We start from the raw sequence: 17579 nt of genomic DNA, 5'->3' as shown, positions 1-17579 counted from the left end.
GCTTGTATTGCAGTGAATTCTCAGGGCTTTCTGGGCAGTTTTTATTGTACTAGAATTTAACTGAATTGAATATTGTCTAAAACAAACCCATTGCCTGGGAATTGTAAATTCATCAGGCATAGTTTTGTATATATGGCAGTACTTCTTGTCATCTATTTTTACATGTGAAAATTGAGAGTTTTCAGAACTAAATGTCCACTGAAATAGTTGTTCTAAAATTAGCATAGTTCCTGAGAACTGTTCTCTTTCTACTTTCTAACCTAAAATGATTGGTGTACCTTTTGTAGCTAAGATACATTTTTCCATGGAGAGCCATTTGTCTAGATATTCTGTGGCAAATAAAAGCTTGCTTCAGAGCCTCATGCAAAAGCATATTAATGGACAGTTACAGGACCTTTGGAGTGCAGGGCCCCGGATATGTAAATTTCACAGCCATCTCCAGTGTTCTCTTGCTGTGACTCAGACTATTTAAATTTCAACACTGCACAGTGTCTTCACAGGGTGCATACGTATTTCAGAAATTCTAATTTAACTTTGATTACATGGATGTTAGAAACAACCCTTAAATGAAAAACTGAGTTTTCTTCTCATAGGGGATGTAGACATAAATTCTGTCAGTCACGGGACAGTGTTTCCCTCGACTGTGCTAATTGTCACCCTTTTGGAATAAAAAATGAAATGCATATTGATCGGGTGCTGTTGTATATTTTGTCCTAATCTTGAAACTTTTTTTAAGCAGTCATTTTCATATTATCTCTGTCATGCCTGCAATTTAAATGGTTGATTTCTCTGTATGCAAAAGCTTTGAGAATCATAGATGCTAGTGGAAAGACTCCTTATAAGTTTGGCATCTGCAAACTCGAGTTTGAGGCTGGCTCTGCCCTTGTTTTTCCAGTGAACTTGGGCGAAAGTTAGTTAAAAACAGCCACCTCGTAGCATTATTAGGATGATCAAAAGATACAAAGTAAATTAAAAGGCTTTGTAAAGTGAAAGATAAATACAAATTTTAATTAATTTATCTGGTATTCCATTGCTTTGGTCTTCTCAGTCGCCTTAGGCAAGCAGCAGAGCTGTCTTAGTGCATTCCGGCTGCGGTAACAAAAATACTGGGCGGCTTGTAAATAGCGGAAATTTATTTCCCACAGTTCTGGGGGCTGGATCCAAGTCCAAGATCAAGATACAGGCAGGCCTCATGTCTGGTGGGAACCAGCCTCCCGGTTCACAGACAGACGTCTCGCTGTGTCCTCACAGGGAAGAAGGGGCGAGGCGGGTCTCTTTGATGAGGTTACTAATCCCACTTATGAGGGCTTCAGTCTCATGAACTTATTTAATTCTAATCACGTCCCCAAGGTCCCACCTCCTAACGCAGTTACATTGGGCGTTAGGATTCCACAAATGAATTTTGGAGGTGACACAAACATTCAGTCCATAGAAATGGGTGTAGCATTGAAAAATGTTTGCTACACTTGCTAATGATGGAAAAGGACCCAATAACACAGTTTTTGCCCCAAATATATGCATTTCCTTATAGGTACGTATGTAGAAGGTGGTATTTTATTTGAGGAAAAAAATCCCGAGTAGTAAGAGATGTTGAAGAGGTGGGTTGCTCTTTGCTAAGTGGGTCCAGGTCTAAGACATTGTTGTCCCACCCAAAGCTGGGCTTTCCAACTTTGCCCAAATCCCTTTCGTCTTGCTTGAGTCCCTTCCATTTTGATGTTTCTCTTGGTCTTACGATCATTAATGGGTGATGGTGGGAGATATTGACTGAGCTGCAGGTTAGTGATTGAAATAGCAGGTTGCTGCCACTGTTCCCTAAGCTGTTGGCAGTTCTGCCAAAGCATGTTGAAAGTTTGCATCTGCAGTTTGTGGGAATCAATAAAAAATATCTGGTGAGAATGTGTAATAATTCAGTATATACTTATAACAAAACTAGAGTTGTTATTTATTAATTGCATAGACGTGCCAGGTATGGTTATATTTTTCTGACGGGTGTATCTTCTTTAATTCTTATAGCATCGCACAAGGAAAATGTTATAGCACTAGAGGAAAGAGTCCAAGAGAAATTGGGTGAATTACTCAAAGTCACGTAGCCAGTGGTGGCAGAGCCCAGCTCAGAGTCCGGGTCTTTGCCACACCGTGAGCTTGCTTTTCCCACCACCGGTGTGGCCTGTTTCCCTTGGGTAATAACGCTGTTCCTTTAGGTTTGAGCTAGAAATGGTTGCATCTTGCTTTGAAAGAACCTAAACAATCTATGAACTGCTTGAGTCTCGAACCTTTCACAGAGGCTATGTATTGAACATGGTACCCTGGGCAGTGTCTGGTCTTCATGGGATGTGAAGGTCGGAATCACAGTGGGTGGATGGGAGTCTGGGCCAGTGTGCTGTTCTCATGTGGCCGAGGTTGTGAATCCTGTGATGTCCTGAGAAGGCTTGGGGCCTCTCCCAGGGGTGGATGTAACCTTAGCTTTGGGACATCTGTAGCCTGGGAGCTATGGCAAGAAAGTTACATCTTTCTCAAGTCTTGGGTTTGAAGCACTTGTAGAATGCAGGCTTCCAAAGGCCAATATTTCTTTTGCAAAAGATGTCTCAAATGCAGTGCTCTCACCGCTGTTTGGGGCCCCAGAGAGCAGCCTCTACCTTGGCTTCTCTGCCGTTAGCTTCCTTTGTCTCCCTTCAAGCCTTTATGCTATTTTCAGATTCATCTTATGCAGAGATTTCCTGTTTATTAAACGTGTGTGCTTGGCTGTCCACCGTTTTATTCCATTATTTCCCAATGCTCTGTGCTCAGGCCGGGCCGTGTGTCCGAGGGCTGCACTTTCTCCATTTCCTCCCTCCATCACTCTCATTAGCATATGATGTTCCTCTCAGCCTGCAAATCCCTTCTTCCTCTTCTCTGCCTGTATAATAAATCTTAATATAATTCAGAGCCTGGCTTTATTTCCCCACCTGGAAATAAATAAAGCACCCTCATGGAGCTGTTTCTTCTTGGAACCTCCTAAATTCTGTGCTTTGGAATATTTTCTAGGTTTTTTAAAAATAATTTTGTTCTTAATGGTTAGTTAATTCATTAATCAATTTTCTTTCTTCGGGCTGCGCCGCGCGGCATGCGGGATCTTAGTTCCCCGACCAGGGCTTGAACCCTCCCCCCCAGCATTGGAAGCGCGGAGTCCTAACCACTGGACCGTCAGGGAAGTCCCTCTTCTTTGTTGTTTACAGAAGTTTCTGAACAGATGATAAGACTTCAGGGCTTCACATTCTTTCATCTCCTTGGTGCCTAGCAAAATCTAGGCACGTGGTAGGTGTGAAGTCACCCACTGCTGACAGATTTGTTGTTGCCATTTTAGTACTTCACTTAAGCACAGCATTTAAAACGAAGAAAAGTCATGAAAGAACACATGTGTACAGAAAAGTGCTGGGATTTTTAACATGTTGAAAGCTCCACTGATTTGTTGAAGTGTGTTTTTTTTTTTCTCTCCTTTGTCTCACCAGCAATCAAAGAGAAGTACACGGACTGGACGGAATTTCTCATTCGTGATTTGACTGGTTCCCGGACGGCCCCAGCCAGCCTCCTAGAAGGTGTATGTATTGTTATCCAGCTATTCTCTGTCTGAAGCAGCACAGTTACATGAGCTCACACCTAACAGCACCTTTGCATATATCCTTCTGCGGGTACATGCGTCCACACGGATATCGGTGTCCAATAGCGTAACTTCCTGTTTTTTCCCAAATTACTTAGGTTACTGATTCTAATGGCACTGAAGAATCTTCACCTTTGGTCCAATCAATAAGTGGAAAATTTGCTTTTATGTGAACACATTTTAAAATAACAACATGCTAGGATAGGTATCCACTATCCTATATGTTTAAGACTCTATCTTATGTTAGTGAATGTATATAAAATCCTGTAGAATAACTGTTTTGTAGAGGTGATGACTAAGCCTATATGTGCTGGGCTGTAGTCTCAAAGTGTATTGATAAATGGTTCCATTAACTATTGTATTCCGGATGCATTATGCCGAAATTTAAACACATACACGTTAAGTAATAGAAATGGCTAACCATATTTAAATGTGGTTAAGGTCATTTTAAGGTACTGAAGTAAAAACAGTTTAATCTGCAATCTTGATGGTGATATGAAAATAATTTTATCATAAAACATTTTAATATTTACATTCTAGAACAGGAAGAGAAATGTACTGTTATAAATAATTATTGAGTCACCAAATCTGTTTGAAGAATGCCCCTGATAAAGGGGTGAACACAATGAATGACCAAGAATACAGTGTGGATTTTGACAATCTCATTATTCTCTTAACATTAACCATAAATTTCTCACCTGTCATAAATGATATTGATATTTTGGAACACCACGGTCTAATATATAGTCATCTGGTTTTGTTTTGTGATGATTTTTGCCTCGTGTAGGTTTGTATCTCAATGGCTACTAATTTAATTGTTTGGTTGACAAATCAAAATGATGATTGTTCACCCTTTCAAAAGGACAAATTGTTTTACTCTGTTAAATTTTTTAAACATATTTGCCTGCAAGGCTGGCTGAACAAACACCCTTTTCCTATGCAAACATGTGCTAAGAAGGTTGCTCAAATGGGGCAGGTGTTATATATATTTTGTAAACCAACTATGGGGTTAAGTGTACAAATTACACAATAGTCTAATTTAGCTGATTATTAATGTGTATTAGGCATTCATCAAAAATGTCCTCTACACATATTCATGCATTACTCACGTAATCAAAGTACGAGAGTGTCCTGATTATGCGAGCGGGGCCATCGTAAGATAAATGTCTGCTGAGTCAAGGTATAAATTGATCGCCCCATATCAGATGTGTCCGTCTATGGGAAGAGCAGACATTCCGCTACCGCATGTTTTCTAGCTCGAGGCAAATTTGGTGTAACGCTTCTTAAAAGCACCCTCGTTCCTCACAAATGCAGTTTTATCTGGGAAGGGTGATTTGTTTGGTGAGAACTTAGCACAAACTGTCATTTTCTATTTACTTGTGGCTTTGTTGTTGGATACAGAGTCGGGTATAATGGATGTGTGCGCGGGAGGGGAGGGGAGGGCGGGGGCAGTGGGGTGGAGGGAAACACCAGACTGTTTGCCAGTAGCTTGGATGATGGTGTGAAAAAATATTATCTTCTGCTGTCATCTGTTTCCATGAGAACCTTAAAATAAAGTTTAAAATAAGGAGTTTTGCTTCTGTTTAAACAGCCTCTGCGAGGGAAAGGCCCTATAGACCTCATTACAGTTGATTCCTTAATAGAGCTCCAGGATTCTCAGAGCCCTTTTCAGTACTGGATAGTTAGTGTGATTGAGAATGTTGGAGGAAGATTACGCCTTCGCTATGTGGGATTGGAGGACACTGAATCCTATGACCAGTGGTTGTTTTACTTGGATTACAGACTTCGACCAGTTGGTTGGTGTCAAGAGAATAAATACAGAATGGACCCACCTTCAGGTAAGGGCCAGAGCTTTGGCTGCTCTCAAGCGTTTTAGAAAGAGATGTGATTATTTTCCTGGATGTCTCTCTGGAAAATGTATTAGCTCTGTGGTGTCTTTTACATCTGTACTTGTGGATATGAAGCGTTTTAACTTCAAATACTTTCTGTAGCAAATAGAACCCAAGACTTCTATGAATAGCGTTCAAAAATGAGAAAGCAGAGCTGGAGGCCGTGGAGAAGTTGATCTGGTTCCTTTGCAATCAATGGTTTGGAAATGAAACACACACTATAGTGGGACTTGGTGATATTCTCTCTTTTTCTTTAGGAATTTGATAGTCTTGCAAGTAGGTTCTAAAGTCTTTGTACTTCTGCCCGTCCACCCATCCACCCACCCACCCATCCATCATCCATCCACTCACCCACCCATCCATCCGTCCATCCATCCATGCATCTGAATATCCAGACCAAATGCTTATCATTATGTTATCTGTCCTGACCTGGAAATAGCAAAGAGAAAATCATCATGCTTTTTTTCCTGGCATATCATAGACTTCTAAGTAGCTTCAAATACCTTGTCAAATGACTTTCCAGAGACTTAATTGGGTAGAAGAGTGCGTTATTCTTCCTGACATACCTAACTGGACAAAAATCTCAATGTTTATGAAATAACCATTCTTGAATGTTTACTACATGCCAGGTGAGTTTACATCTGCTCGGATGTTTATTTTGATTCCAAAAAACTCTTTCATGTGACTATTTCCTTTTACAGCAGAGAAAATTTGAGACTGAGTTTAAGCTACTTGTCCAAGATCACCCAGTCTGTAGGAGGAACGTGCTGTAATTCAAATTCCCAGGTCCCCTCCCTCTTCCATCCAGTTCCCCCTGCTGCCTCTGACTGGCCTTACCAACCTTTCGATATGTAGCTTCAGAACAAAAATGTTGGATTCTTATGGAATTAAAGACGCCAAGGAAGGAATACTCCTTTCTTCCCAAATTTGCTGATTTTCATTTTGGTCAATTTCACAGGTTTATTGGAAGCAAAGACTTGGCTCTTTCCTTCATTAAAATTGCCAGAGACTTTTCTTCCCTCCCATCTTAGTTGCCAGTGTTAGTCTTGAAGACATGAAGCTGAGGCGTTGTATTTCCCTTTTCCGTCAGTCAAGGGCTTTAATTGAAAAAACGTCTTGGTTCTGTGTGTCATGTGTTTGCATTTGAGTTGAATTTGACAGGCATATAGACATAGAACATGGTATTTTATTAGTATTATTGTTGTCAACGTTTTGAGAGGCAGCCAGGAAATCCATTTATACCCTGAGTAATGTGGGGATATGATGACAAACGAAGGGCCTGTCAGTTCCGTGAGAAGAGATCTAAGCTCACGTTTGCCTTGGGATTCATAACCTAGCAGGAGAAATTTACTCTGTGCAGAAAGTTGGGTGTATAAGTCTTAGCTCGGTATCTAATTGCTTTATAAATGTTAAGAAAAACATATATTTGCCAGTGTAAAAATTCATAGCAAAGCAAAGGATTACTACTGGCCCTTAGGTCCTGTGCAATGTACCCTTGCTGTGACATCGTGGACTCATACTCAGCAGGCAGAATGGAAGGTGTCCCTGCAGAAACTAAGGAAATATTTCCATAGGAGAGTTCTCTCTCTTCCTGTAGATAATTTGAATAAATTGTGTTTACTCATCTTAGTAATTTTCTGGAGTTGTCCATTTCACTGAAGACTTTGGAAAAGGCATTCATCATCAAGAAGTTATCTTCCCAACATTGAAATTGTCGGCAGCTAAACTTAGTTTGGGGTACTGTAGGTTTAAAATGGATCTTGGTCAAACCAAAAACATCAGGAGACTTTCTGTTTCAAGCCATAAGTCCTGATGGCAATGGCAAAAAAAAAAAAAAAAAAAATTGTCTGCAGGAAAGGCTATGGATGGGAAGAAGAAATTAAAAGGTGAAAGGACGCCCCCAAATGTGACTCTTAGTTCTTCAGATGCAGTAGTTACAAGATGAACACTGAATTCTCCTACCTGATTCAGCAGAACCACACCCGGGAAGGCAATTAATCACCCAGGTTTTACACACGGGAACAGAACCCAATCCTTTGCATAAATTGATTTCAGAACCCAATGTGACTTGTTAAACTTAGATGGTAGTGCTCTTTCCTTGAATGAAATCTAGGTGGGAGTAAAATTTCACACTTGCATAGAAAATACTAGGCTGTTTTTTCTTATTCCCAAACACGCTTAAGTAAGTGAAAAGTGTTCATCATTGACTGGTGGTAAGTAGAGCTGGAAGGGTTGGGGAGGAGAGCAGGTAAGAGAGACTTTGGGTATAGCGTCGTCCCTCGGTATCCACGGGGGATTGGTCCCAGGACCCCAAGGATACCAAAATCCAGGGATGCTCCAGTCCTTTGTATAAAATAGCACAGTACAGTTGGCCTTCTGCATTCGAGGGCTGGAGGTGTTCTGCACCTGTGGTTTCCCCTTCCCAGGTTCCGCGTTCGCGGGCTCCTCCATCTGTGGTTTCTTCCATCCGCGGGTTCCACCCACTGCAGGTGGAATATTCAGGACCTGCGGGCCGGGAGGGCTGACTGGACTTTGAGAGTGAGGCCGTGCCAGGTCAGCCTACTCTCGATGCCCTCTTTGCTGTGCTGACATCAACACCTTTGCTAAAAGTAACCATAGCTCCTCCTTTCCTTTCCTTATTCTTTCTACTTCTTGAAGGACACAGTATTTCTCAACCGTTTGGTGTGAATAGAGATATAGTAATAGGTGACAGAAAGTAGCTGGCTAGTCAGTCTTCAAACACTGGAGGAGAAGGTGCTGGCTTTTATGCTGTCCGCCAGCGAGGAGCCTGCATCCCATCTTTGGGTGGAATCAGAGGACACGGGGTGGGGGAATGGGAGGTTAGAAAGAGGGGCAAAGCCACCTTGCCCCACTCGACCCACCATCAGGATTGCAGTGCTGCCGGGGTAGGTGGAGTCCAGCTTCAGTGAAGACCAGGTGAAGGAATGGAAGAGGGTAAAATGCCAGTAATCATGGGAGAGGCAGTGGCTTCCCGCGGTCCTTAGTGATTCAGGCGTTATCAGGACAGGACTGGGAATCCACGGGTGCCTTTTCTTCAGTGCTGAATGGAAGGCAAATCATGATTAGACAGACCTGGAGCTGTTTTTCCAGCTGTGTACCCCTAACGCCTCCCCTCATTCATTTATTTTCCTGCCCTGTGGCCTTCTCTGTGTTCCTCGAGCTTTCTGTGCGTGTCCCCTCTTTTGGAATGCTGCTTTACCATGCCCCCACTTCATCCAGACCTTGGATGAGAGGATTTCACTCACCGCTGAAACTGAAAGTGCGGGACCCATTCTCTGCTGTGTCCCCTGACACCCTGCCCAGCACATAGTAGGTGCTCAGTAGATATGTGTTGAGTGAGTTGACTGAATAAAAACTCGGGTGTGTCTAGACAGAAGGAAGGAACCAGCCAGGTCCACCTTCCAGGAGCCAAATAATTGATGGGGATTTGGAAGCCAATTTGGAGGGGAGAGCCCAGGTGGACGCACCTCCACACAAGGAGGACTGTACTGTCCTCTTTCCCCTGAAGTGTTAGGGGGGCTTCTGAGCAAGTAGAGATGTGATCTCTTGTTTAGCACCCAGGATGGCTCCAGGATATAAGATGCACGGGAATGTGGTCTGTGGGGTTCAGGATGAGAATTTCTTCCTTTAAAAGGGTCCACGTGTGAACAGAGCTTGAGAAACCCAACAGAGTGGAAGGAACATGGGCTTGGAGTCAGGGTTCAAGTCAGCCTCTCTTTCCACTTCTGTCACTGGCTACAAAGCTTCTGGGCAAGTTACTCTACTTTGAACCTCAGTTTTTACATCTGTAAAATGGGGATAATCATACATTTGCTGTGCTGCTAAGTATTACTCAGGTGATTGGTATTTTCTAAATATTCAATCTGTGATCAGAGTTTTAAGATTATATTTGATCTTCTAAGAAATTTAAGTAGGTCATTGAGGTCAGGGGTCATTTAGAGGCCCCACCTACTTTCATATTTTTGGATGTTTAGAAAGCAAGATAGAATCTGACATGGTTTTGCAGAAACTAAAGAGATGAAACTTTTTGAAGTTTAAGAAGAATCCTTATCTCTATATTCTTTTGTATATTTTTTCCCTACATAATCTTTATGTCAACCATTTCCCCCCCTTTTCTTTCTATTTTAGGTAGTTTCTGGAGCCAGAAGTTTCTGAATCTAATTCACATGCTTCTTACTTGAACTATTTCTCATTCAAAAAGAGTTGTTTGTTTTAGTTCAGGCTACCTTAATGAAATACCATTGATTGGGGGAGGGGGCTTGAAAAACACAAATCCATGGTTCTGGAGGATGGAAGTCCAAGATTAGGGCATCAGCATGGTTGAGTACTGGTGAGGGCTCTCTTCCTGATTTGTAGATGGCCACCTTCTTGCCAGGTCCTCAGCTGGCCTCTTCATTTTTTTTTTTTAAATCTTTTGGCCATGCTGCACAGCATGTGGCATCTTATTCCCTGATCAGGGATCGAACCCATGCGCCCTGCATTGGAAGCATGGAGCCTTAACCACTAGACCACTAGGGAAGTCTCCCGGCCTCCTCTTTATGTGTGCATGGAGATGTATATATCTATATCTGTATCTGTATCTGTATCTGTATCTATATCTATGTGGTATTGAGAGAGAGCAAGCATGCACTTGAAAGAGAGCTCTTTGGTGTCTCCTTTTACTAGGGCACTAATCCCATCATGGGGGTCCCACCCTCATGACCCCATCTAAACCTAATTACCTCCCAAAGTACCATGGCATTGAGAGATTAGGCCTTCAACATACTAATTTTGGAAGGACACAAGCATTCAGTCCATAGCACTTCCCAGTGTCTTTTAAGAAGCATAGATGAGCCTTTCCTTACTGGTCAGAGCCTGGTGGAGAAGGAAGGAGAGGAGGGTGTGAGATGCATGAATAAAGGGGATCACCCCTCCAGGCCTTCGATCACCCGAGGCTGTGAGATGATGATTTTGTTCACTCCTCTTCCTGCCACACTCTCTGTGAGATGTCCTGCCAACATGCACAGAGGGGGACACCTCGTTTTCACTCAGGCTTCTAGTTAAAGATGAATCAGGACGGGTTTTAATTGCTTATTACTTCCACCAACAGAAATTGACATGATACACTCTATTAAATTACCTGCAACACGATCACTTTAAGAACCTGTTTTATGTTCTTTTAATGGTGCTATTTATTGTCCGTACACTTGCCGGTGTAACCAAGCGCCTCTCTGTCTAATGAAACACACGCATGGACTGTTGCTCTCTGCTTATTGAAACTAGGAGGTGTTTAGCTTCTGCAGGTGGTTGAGCGTACTGACAGAATTGCAGTTGCTTTTCACCTTTTAAGACAAAGAGTATGCCCTGCCGTGGGGTTAAATTCCTTATTAGGATTCAACGTCCTCAGCATGAAGACGAAGAATCTTAAGATTGTAGGACGGAGATAAAAGTCCCGTGAGACTTCCTGGGTGTCTTCACCCATTCAGGCCGCTGTAACACAACACCACAGACTGGTGGCTTGTAAGCAGGAGACTGATTTCTCGCAGTTCTGGAGGCTGGATGTCCAAGATCGAGGCAACAGCAGATTCAGTGTCCATTGAGGACCCACTTCCTGGTTCACAGACAGCGTCTTCTCACTGTGTCCTCACCTGGAGGAAGGGGAGAGGAGCTTTCTGGGGTCTCTTTTATAAGCACTCTAATCTCATCATAGGAGCTCGGTCCTCATGACCTCATGACCTCTTAAAGGCCCCACCTCTTAATGCTGTCACCTTAGATGTTTCAGCATATGAATTTTGGGGGAGGGGGGCATATTCAGATCAAAGCACCAGGCTTCTTAGGCTACTTGTCTTTGGTTTGGTGGAACAGGCATCAGGTGGATGCAACCTTCTAGGGTGATGTGGCTGGTCCAGTCCTGCTCTGCCAGTGTGTGTGAGCCCAGGTGTCAGGAGAGGCTGTGAGCATCCCTCTGGGGGCTGCCTGTCTCCTCGCTCAGTTCTGAGTTTGGACCTGACCATGTTGGGTTTTCATGGCTCTGGCCTTGAGTAATTTTTAAGCCATTCTTCTTTTACCCTCTTCTCTGCTTCAGGGGCTCCCCTTCCCACCCAGAGACCTCAGTTACAGACTGCGGGAGCTCGGGCACCAACACTTCCTCTTCCCTTTTTCTATCCCCTGTATGTCTGCAGACCTTTCCTTTGACCTTCTCTTTGGAGGTCACCATCCTTTTCCATGACTTGGTTCTCCTTTTACTACCATGTCGAGTTTGAACTCCCCATTGACCTGCTTCCAGAACCCTGGAGGAGTGGATTTGTTTCTGTTCTACTGAGGAAGTCCAGGGTCTTATTTATTGTTTCCCTCCTGACCCCGTCTTGAACTGCTGCCCTTGGTGTCCTCTGGGCTTTGCTTCCTAGAATCCTGAATTGCCTTCCCTTTTCACCGAGACTTTGACGCAGTGCCCCTGAGCTGAGCCACTGGTATATTCCAGGGAATCTGCCTCACCGTCTCGGGACAATTTGTAGGGCTTCGTGAATTGGTCCTTCTCCCTCCTTTGTGGGACTCTGTGATAAGCGAGTTCTCCCTCAGGACCCCCCCCCCCACCTGTGGAGGTTGGAGGGACCATTCATTCATTCTCTGTAGAGGTGTTTGTTGTGGGCACCTCACTATGTTCCCCCAAACATGTATACCAAGGAGAATTACAGGCTATTTTGTCTCTGATAGAGAAACGCCAAATTGGGGGAAAAAATTCTGCAGCGGCGTAAGAGCATAAATAAAAGGCTAGAACGCATTATAGACACTATACACAAGTAGAGCCTATCTTGTCATTAATTATCCTTTATGTGACTTGGTGTGTCTGACAACGAGGGGCGGTGGGTAGTGCATTGATAACCTGGCTCCTTCTGACAGCATCTCTCACCTAACCATAATTGTGATAGTCTGAAAAGACTAAGTAAACTGCTGAAACACAGGTGCTTCAAGCTCAAGGTGAGTTCAGAAGCTACGATCATCAAAATATATGGCCGCCTGCTAAAAAGCAGACATGCAAGAAATTAAAAATATAGCCCCAAAGGCTTAATGTTGCCTTTTAACTGTGCTTAAATTCATATTCATATCCTAGCTGTCTGTCTGAAGTAGCCTGGGTTGATATAGGGAAGGTATAAACATATCTACTCCAAGTGAGTGCTTCTGCAAATCCTATTTTGATAAGGTCTTAAATCTGTTGAGATCAGATCATAAAATTCCCCCGCAGTTTCAGCAATCGGTAAAAACAGTGCTCAACGATTTTGTTCTTTTAATTTTGTATTCAGACGGTGTAACCTCCTTTCGCAAATCCCTTCCCCCCACTGCCTGGGGGAAAACATGGGCAACGTGATGTGTTAGCAACATTTCAAGTGTAAATATTAGACTTGGTTGGTAAATTTTAATTTACCTTTTCATAATTTCCTGACTTAAACGCGGACTATTTTTAGCATATGAGAGCTTGGAGATTTAGTGAAAAATAGGCTGTCATAACTGCAAACGCCAGACAAGAGTCTTTTCTAGTTTGGAAATTTATCAGATAATAAGTTCTTCATCCATGGATCTTACTTCCCAGGTGTTGGAATGGAATTCGGGGCAGTGGATGGATGAAGTGTGGTTAATGTGATTTATACTATTCAATTATGCCCAGAATGCATGCGTATATTCCCTGAAGAAGAGCCCTGTTAAGTTTATTCTTCATTTCTGATCGCAGAATCCCGAATTGCTGTTTAATTTCAGGAAATCTCTTTAGCAGGTGGCCTTTTATGGCGGGCAGGGTGTGAATTCTTAGGATTGCTGCACCTGCCAAGTTATTATGAAATCCTGAGAAGATAAAATCCGAGAAAGAACCACCCAGTAGAACATTTCAGCCCTTAAACTCTTATGTGATTTGCTGTTGATACAGAAATCTATCCTTTGAAGATGGACTCAGAGTGGAAAAGTGCTCTGGAGAAATCCCTTATTGATGCTGCTAACTTTCCTCTTCCAATGGAAGTGTTTAAGGTAAGATGTAGATTCATAGCAGTTTTTCTCCTCTTTTTGAGAATAAACTGTGTAAAAAGTTGCCCACATCAAATCATTTCCCACTATTTAAAAAGCTACCTTCTTGGCCGGTGTTCGTTTATAATGTTTAAAATGTTATCTGTTCCATTTTGCTCTGCTTTGTAATCCTCCCAAATACCCATGTTCCAAGATAATGCTTAAAATCTTTTATCAAGTAATTAATAAGGATATTATGAGGTAATTTGAATCTTAATAAATTTTTTTTCAGATTTACATTTTTTTTCTCCATCTTGTATTGTTATGGAAATCTCATTTTCACCCTCTCACTGCTTACCAAAGAAACAAAAGAAAATGGAACAAGTCTAATTTTGGTATTTGCTCGGTAAAGATGATAGAAAATGATGCTTCTCTTGATGGCTTGAGAAACTCATATGAGTATCTGTTGGGTAGTAGGCCTTCCTCTAATAGACAATGAAAGAAATGTACCATGACTGAAATAGATCACCTAGTTCTTAAAACTCTTAAAAATTATGCTTAAAATTTATATGATGTGTAGAATATTAAGTTCTGGGCAGGAGTGATCCCTCCAGCAAGAGGGACCCATAAAACGGTCTCTATTTGGAGCTCGAGTAGGTGGGAAACAGCTCTACATGGACCGTTTCCTGGGAGACTTGTGGATGGGCTTGTGATGGGCTGATGTAAACCTGCTGTTCAGTTCCGAGCGGGCACATTTCTGCAGGGCCGTAGAAGTTTCATGTGGAAAATGAAATTAAAATGGTGTCTAGGTACCGCCTGCAGCAGGAGTGTGAGGCTCGGACTGCGGCGCTGGCTTCCTGGATTTTATTTACGAGGAAGTCCTTGCTCAGAACCTTAACCTAGCAGGGTGAATCACCGATACTCTTGTTCAGCACTTTTCGCATTGGCAACATTGGACTTAAGACCTCTTCTGAAAATAATTATTAAATTATTATTAGCACTAATAATCACACTGATCATGCAACATTATCTTGGGCTTTTTTTTTTTTTTTTTTTGCTAACTGACCAGATAACTTCTTTTTCCTCCTCCTTTCCTGCAAAAAATAAAATAAAATAAAAATTAAGAAAAATAGCATTTACTCTTCTGTGAACTGGCTCCACTGCCTCTTCGGAAGCCAGCCCACCACGCTTGTCACTCGTTTGACCTCTACAGCTGGTGTCCACTGTCTTTTCCCAGTGGCCTTGGTGATATTAAAAAAACACTTTTATTGGAGTAGAGTTGAGTTACAATGTTGTGTTAGTCTCAGGTGTGCAGCAAAGTGATTCAGTTATATATATGTGTGTGTGTATTTATGTATTCTTTTTCAGATTCTTTTCCATTATAGGTCATTACAAGATACTGAGTATAGTTCTCTGTGCTATACCGTAGGGCCTTGTTGTTATTTATCTATTAGATATATAGTAGTGTGTATCTGTCAATCCCAAACTCCTAATTTATCCCTCCCCCACTTTCCCCTTTGGTAACCATAAGTTTGTTTTTGATGCCTGTGAGTCTCTTTCTGTTTTGTAAATAAATTCGTTTGTATCACTTTTTTAGATTCCACATATAAGTGATATCATACGATATTTGTCTCTGTCTGACTTCCTTCACTTAGAATGATAGTCTCTAGGTCCATCCAGGTTGCTGCAAATGGCATTTCATTCTTTTTTATGGCTGAGTAGTGTGTGTGTGTGTGTATACACCACACCTTCTCTATCCATTCATCTCCTGATGGACAGTGAGGTTGCTTCCCTTAGTGATATTTTAAATGTGTAAACGTGATCGTGTTCCTTGCCCTTGAGAAAATAAATTTTATTTCAAAATAAGGTATGAATATATTTATTTTGGAATATATTATACACATACATTTGAAATGTACACGTGAGGAGTTCACAGAGTGATATAGAGGAAATACAAATCCTCCCTGCCCCCTATCTAGACACGGGAAGTTGCGGGTCCATTAGCATCCTTCCACCTGACCTTTCCTAGCTGTGGGTAACCAGCTCCCTAACTTTGGTGTTAACCATTTCCTTGCCTCTCCTTGTAGTATTACTACCTATGTATGTTTTCCTTAATATCACACAACTTACTTTTGACAACACGAGAAACAAGACCAGCCCTGATTGTTTCAGGAGAGGGTGTTTTCCTGCTCTCCAGAGTGGAGGATGACTGGACAGTGCCTGGGTCCTAAGATGGCCTCACTTTCCCACAGAGTTTGCAGGGGAGTTGAGTAGGCACAGTCCTGAGCTAATCTTAGGGAATTAGTTGGGTCATCAGCCAAACTGTAGCTTGAACTCCAGGTACAGGACCTCCCTTAGAAATGCGGACGGGTCTGGCTCCGGTTCTCAGAACAGGCCCAGCACAGCATTTCTGTGCAGTGACTTGAGTGTTCTCTAACGCTCCAGGCAGCGGGACCTCGAGGGGTCCCTGGGACCTTGCTCAGAGTGTGGTCAGGACGAGCCAGGTGCCGTTAACAATCTGGGTCCAGCTTACGTTGGCATTTTGTCCTCAGCTTACAAAGATGATAAAACACGGCAAAGCATCTTAGTGCTGGCAGCCTGCTCTCCTCTCACCTCGAGTGACTGAAAGAATCCTGATTCTGTCCTCACGCTTCCCTGACAGTTTGGGTGTAGAATTCTAGGTCAGCTGTCACTTTTCTCAAGAATTTGGAGGTATTGCTCCATTTTTCCTTTTCTCCTTGGGCATCTTATATTCTCCTTTTCTCCACTGTTGTGAAATGTCACGATGATAGGCCTTTGCAGGTGTCTGTTTCCATCCAGAACGCAGGGTACCCCGGGTGTCTGCAACTCATACCTTTAATTTTGGGGATGCTTCTTCTAAAATGACACCTTCCACCTCTCTTTTCTCTGTTGTCTTCTTCATCTGTGACCAAGTGGTAGTCCTGGGCTGGCTATGTAACTTTTTCTTCTTTTCATTTCAGGTTTTCATTGTCTCCTCTGTTTCTGCTCTACTGTCAGAGGTTTTCTCCACTCATTTGTGCTGTTGGGTTTTTACGAGCATTTGTCTGGCGCTTTTTCTCTGAATGCTGCTGTTTATGGCCTCCTCTTCTTGCAGCCTGGAAGCATGACTTTATCTTGTTGGAAGTATTGATTTTTTAAAGTTTTCTTTTCCCGGAGTAGTTTGTTTCCTCCACGTTGCTTTTAGTTTCTAACTTTCTTGCTAGAGGCTTTCCTTGGAGATCTGAGAATCCTTGACTGTGCGCTCTTGAGTAGGAGGGAGACTCGAAAGCTGAGGGCAGGACTGGTCCATGTAGGGGGACCTCCTTTGTGTGGAGCCTACTTCTTCGTATGATGGTTTTTCCTCTTTAGGTGATTTCCAAGGAGGAGATTTCAACTTCCCACCTGGGGTTCAAGGTCGAGCTGCCTGCATTCTAGGAGCTGAGTGGCAAGAAGAGAGCCTGGGGTTTCTGTGCTGAGTTTGTATTTTCCTGTATCCACAGACCAGGGACCACCTGCTTCATCCTCTTCTGAGGAAACGGGAGGACCACTTGTCTGTAGAATCAGGGAGGGGAGAATACCTGGGGTCCAACTGCTTCCTAGACAGCTCCCCACGCATCTTATTCTATCACCTCCCACTCGCCCCCAGTTTCATACATACCTGCTGTTACCGGTTTCTGAGTCTCCTGAAGGTCCTGCCCTGTTCATTAGGCTGGGTCTCAGCTTTTCTGTAGGAGGCTTGGGACTTGGCTCTGTTGACTATGTTAAATTAGTTGCTTCTTGTTCACCTGCATTTTAGCTTCTATTTAGTTTCTGTTCAAGGGGCTTCACGTCTTTAAAATTCTTTACTGTAATTTTGGTTAGAGTTTAGGAAGAGGTGAAATTCATGTGTGTTTTTAGTCAGCTGTCTTCATGTGGGACTCCCCTTTTTAAAGTCTTGTAGCTTGGACTGTAGGGTAAACTCCCACATCTTTCATTCAATGAAACATAACTCCTTGGCTATAGTCATACTCAGTAAATATTTCTCAAATATACGATGAATTATTGAATGGACAAATGCATTT

General features: G+C 42.6%; 1 protein-coding gene across 3 annotated transcripts in view; it reads left to right on the top strand.

Moving 5' to 3' along the window:
- Positions 1-17579, top strand: part of SFMBT2 (Scm like with four mbt domains 2) — a 205719-nt gene that overhangs the window by 93163 nt on the left and 94977 nt on the right. For 2 of the 3 annotated variants that reach the window (XM_073801524.1, XM_033852337.2), the window contains exons 5-7: positions 3489-3577; positions 5229-5475; positions 13445-13542. In XM_073801524.1, the coding sequence (XP_073657625.1) occupies positions 3489-3577; positions 5229-5475; positions 13445-13542 (434 nt within the window). Of the gene's footprint in view, positions 1-3488; positions 3578-5228; positions 5476-13444; positions 13543-17579 lie in introns of those variants that run through there. The other variant, XM_073801525.1, reaches the window with a different exon arrangement.

Source organism: Tursiops truncatus, chromosome 2 (genome assembly GCF_011762595.2).
Source record: "Tursiops truncatus isolate mTurTru1 chromosome 2, mTurTru1.mat.Y, whole genome shotgun sequence".
In the NCBI taxonomy this organism is placed as follows: domain Eukaryota; kingdom Metazoa; phylum Chordata; class Mammalia; order Artiodactyla; family Delphinidae; genus Tursiops; species Tursiops truncatus.
The sequence above is the reverse complement of the archived record's forward strand: the minus strand, read 5'-3'. Positions and strand labels throughout refer to the sequence as shown.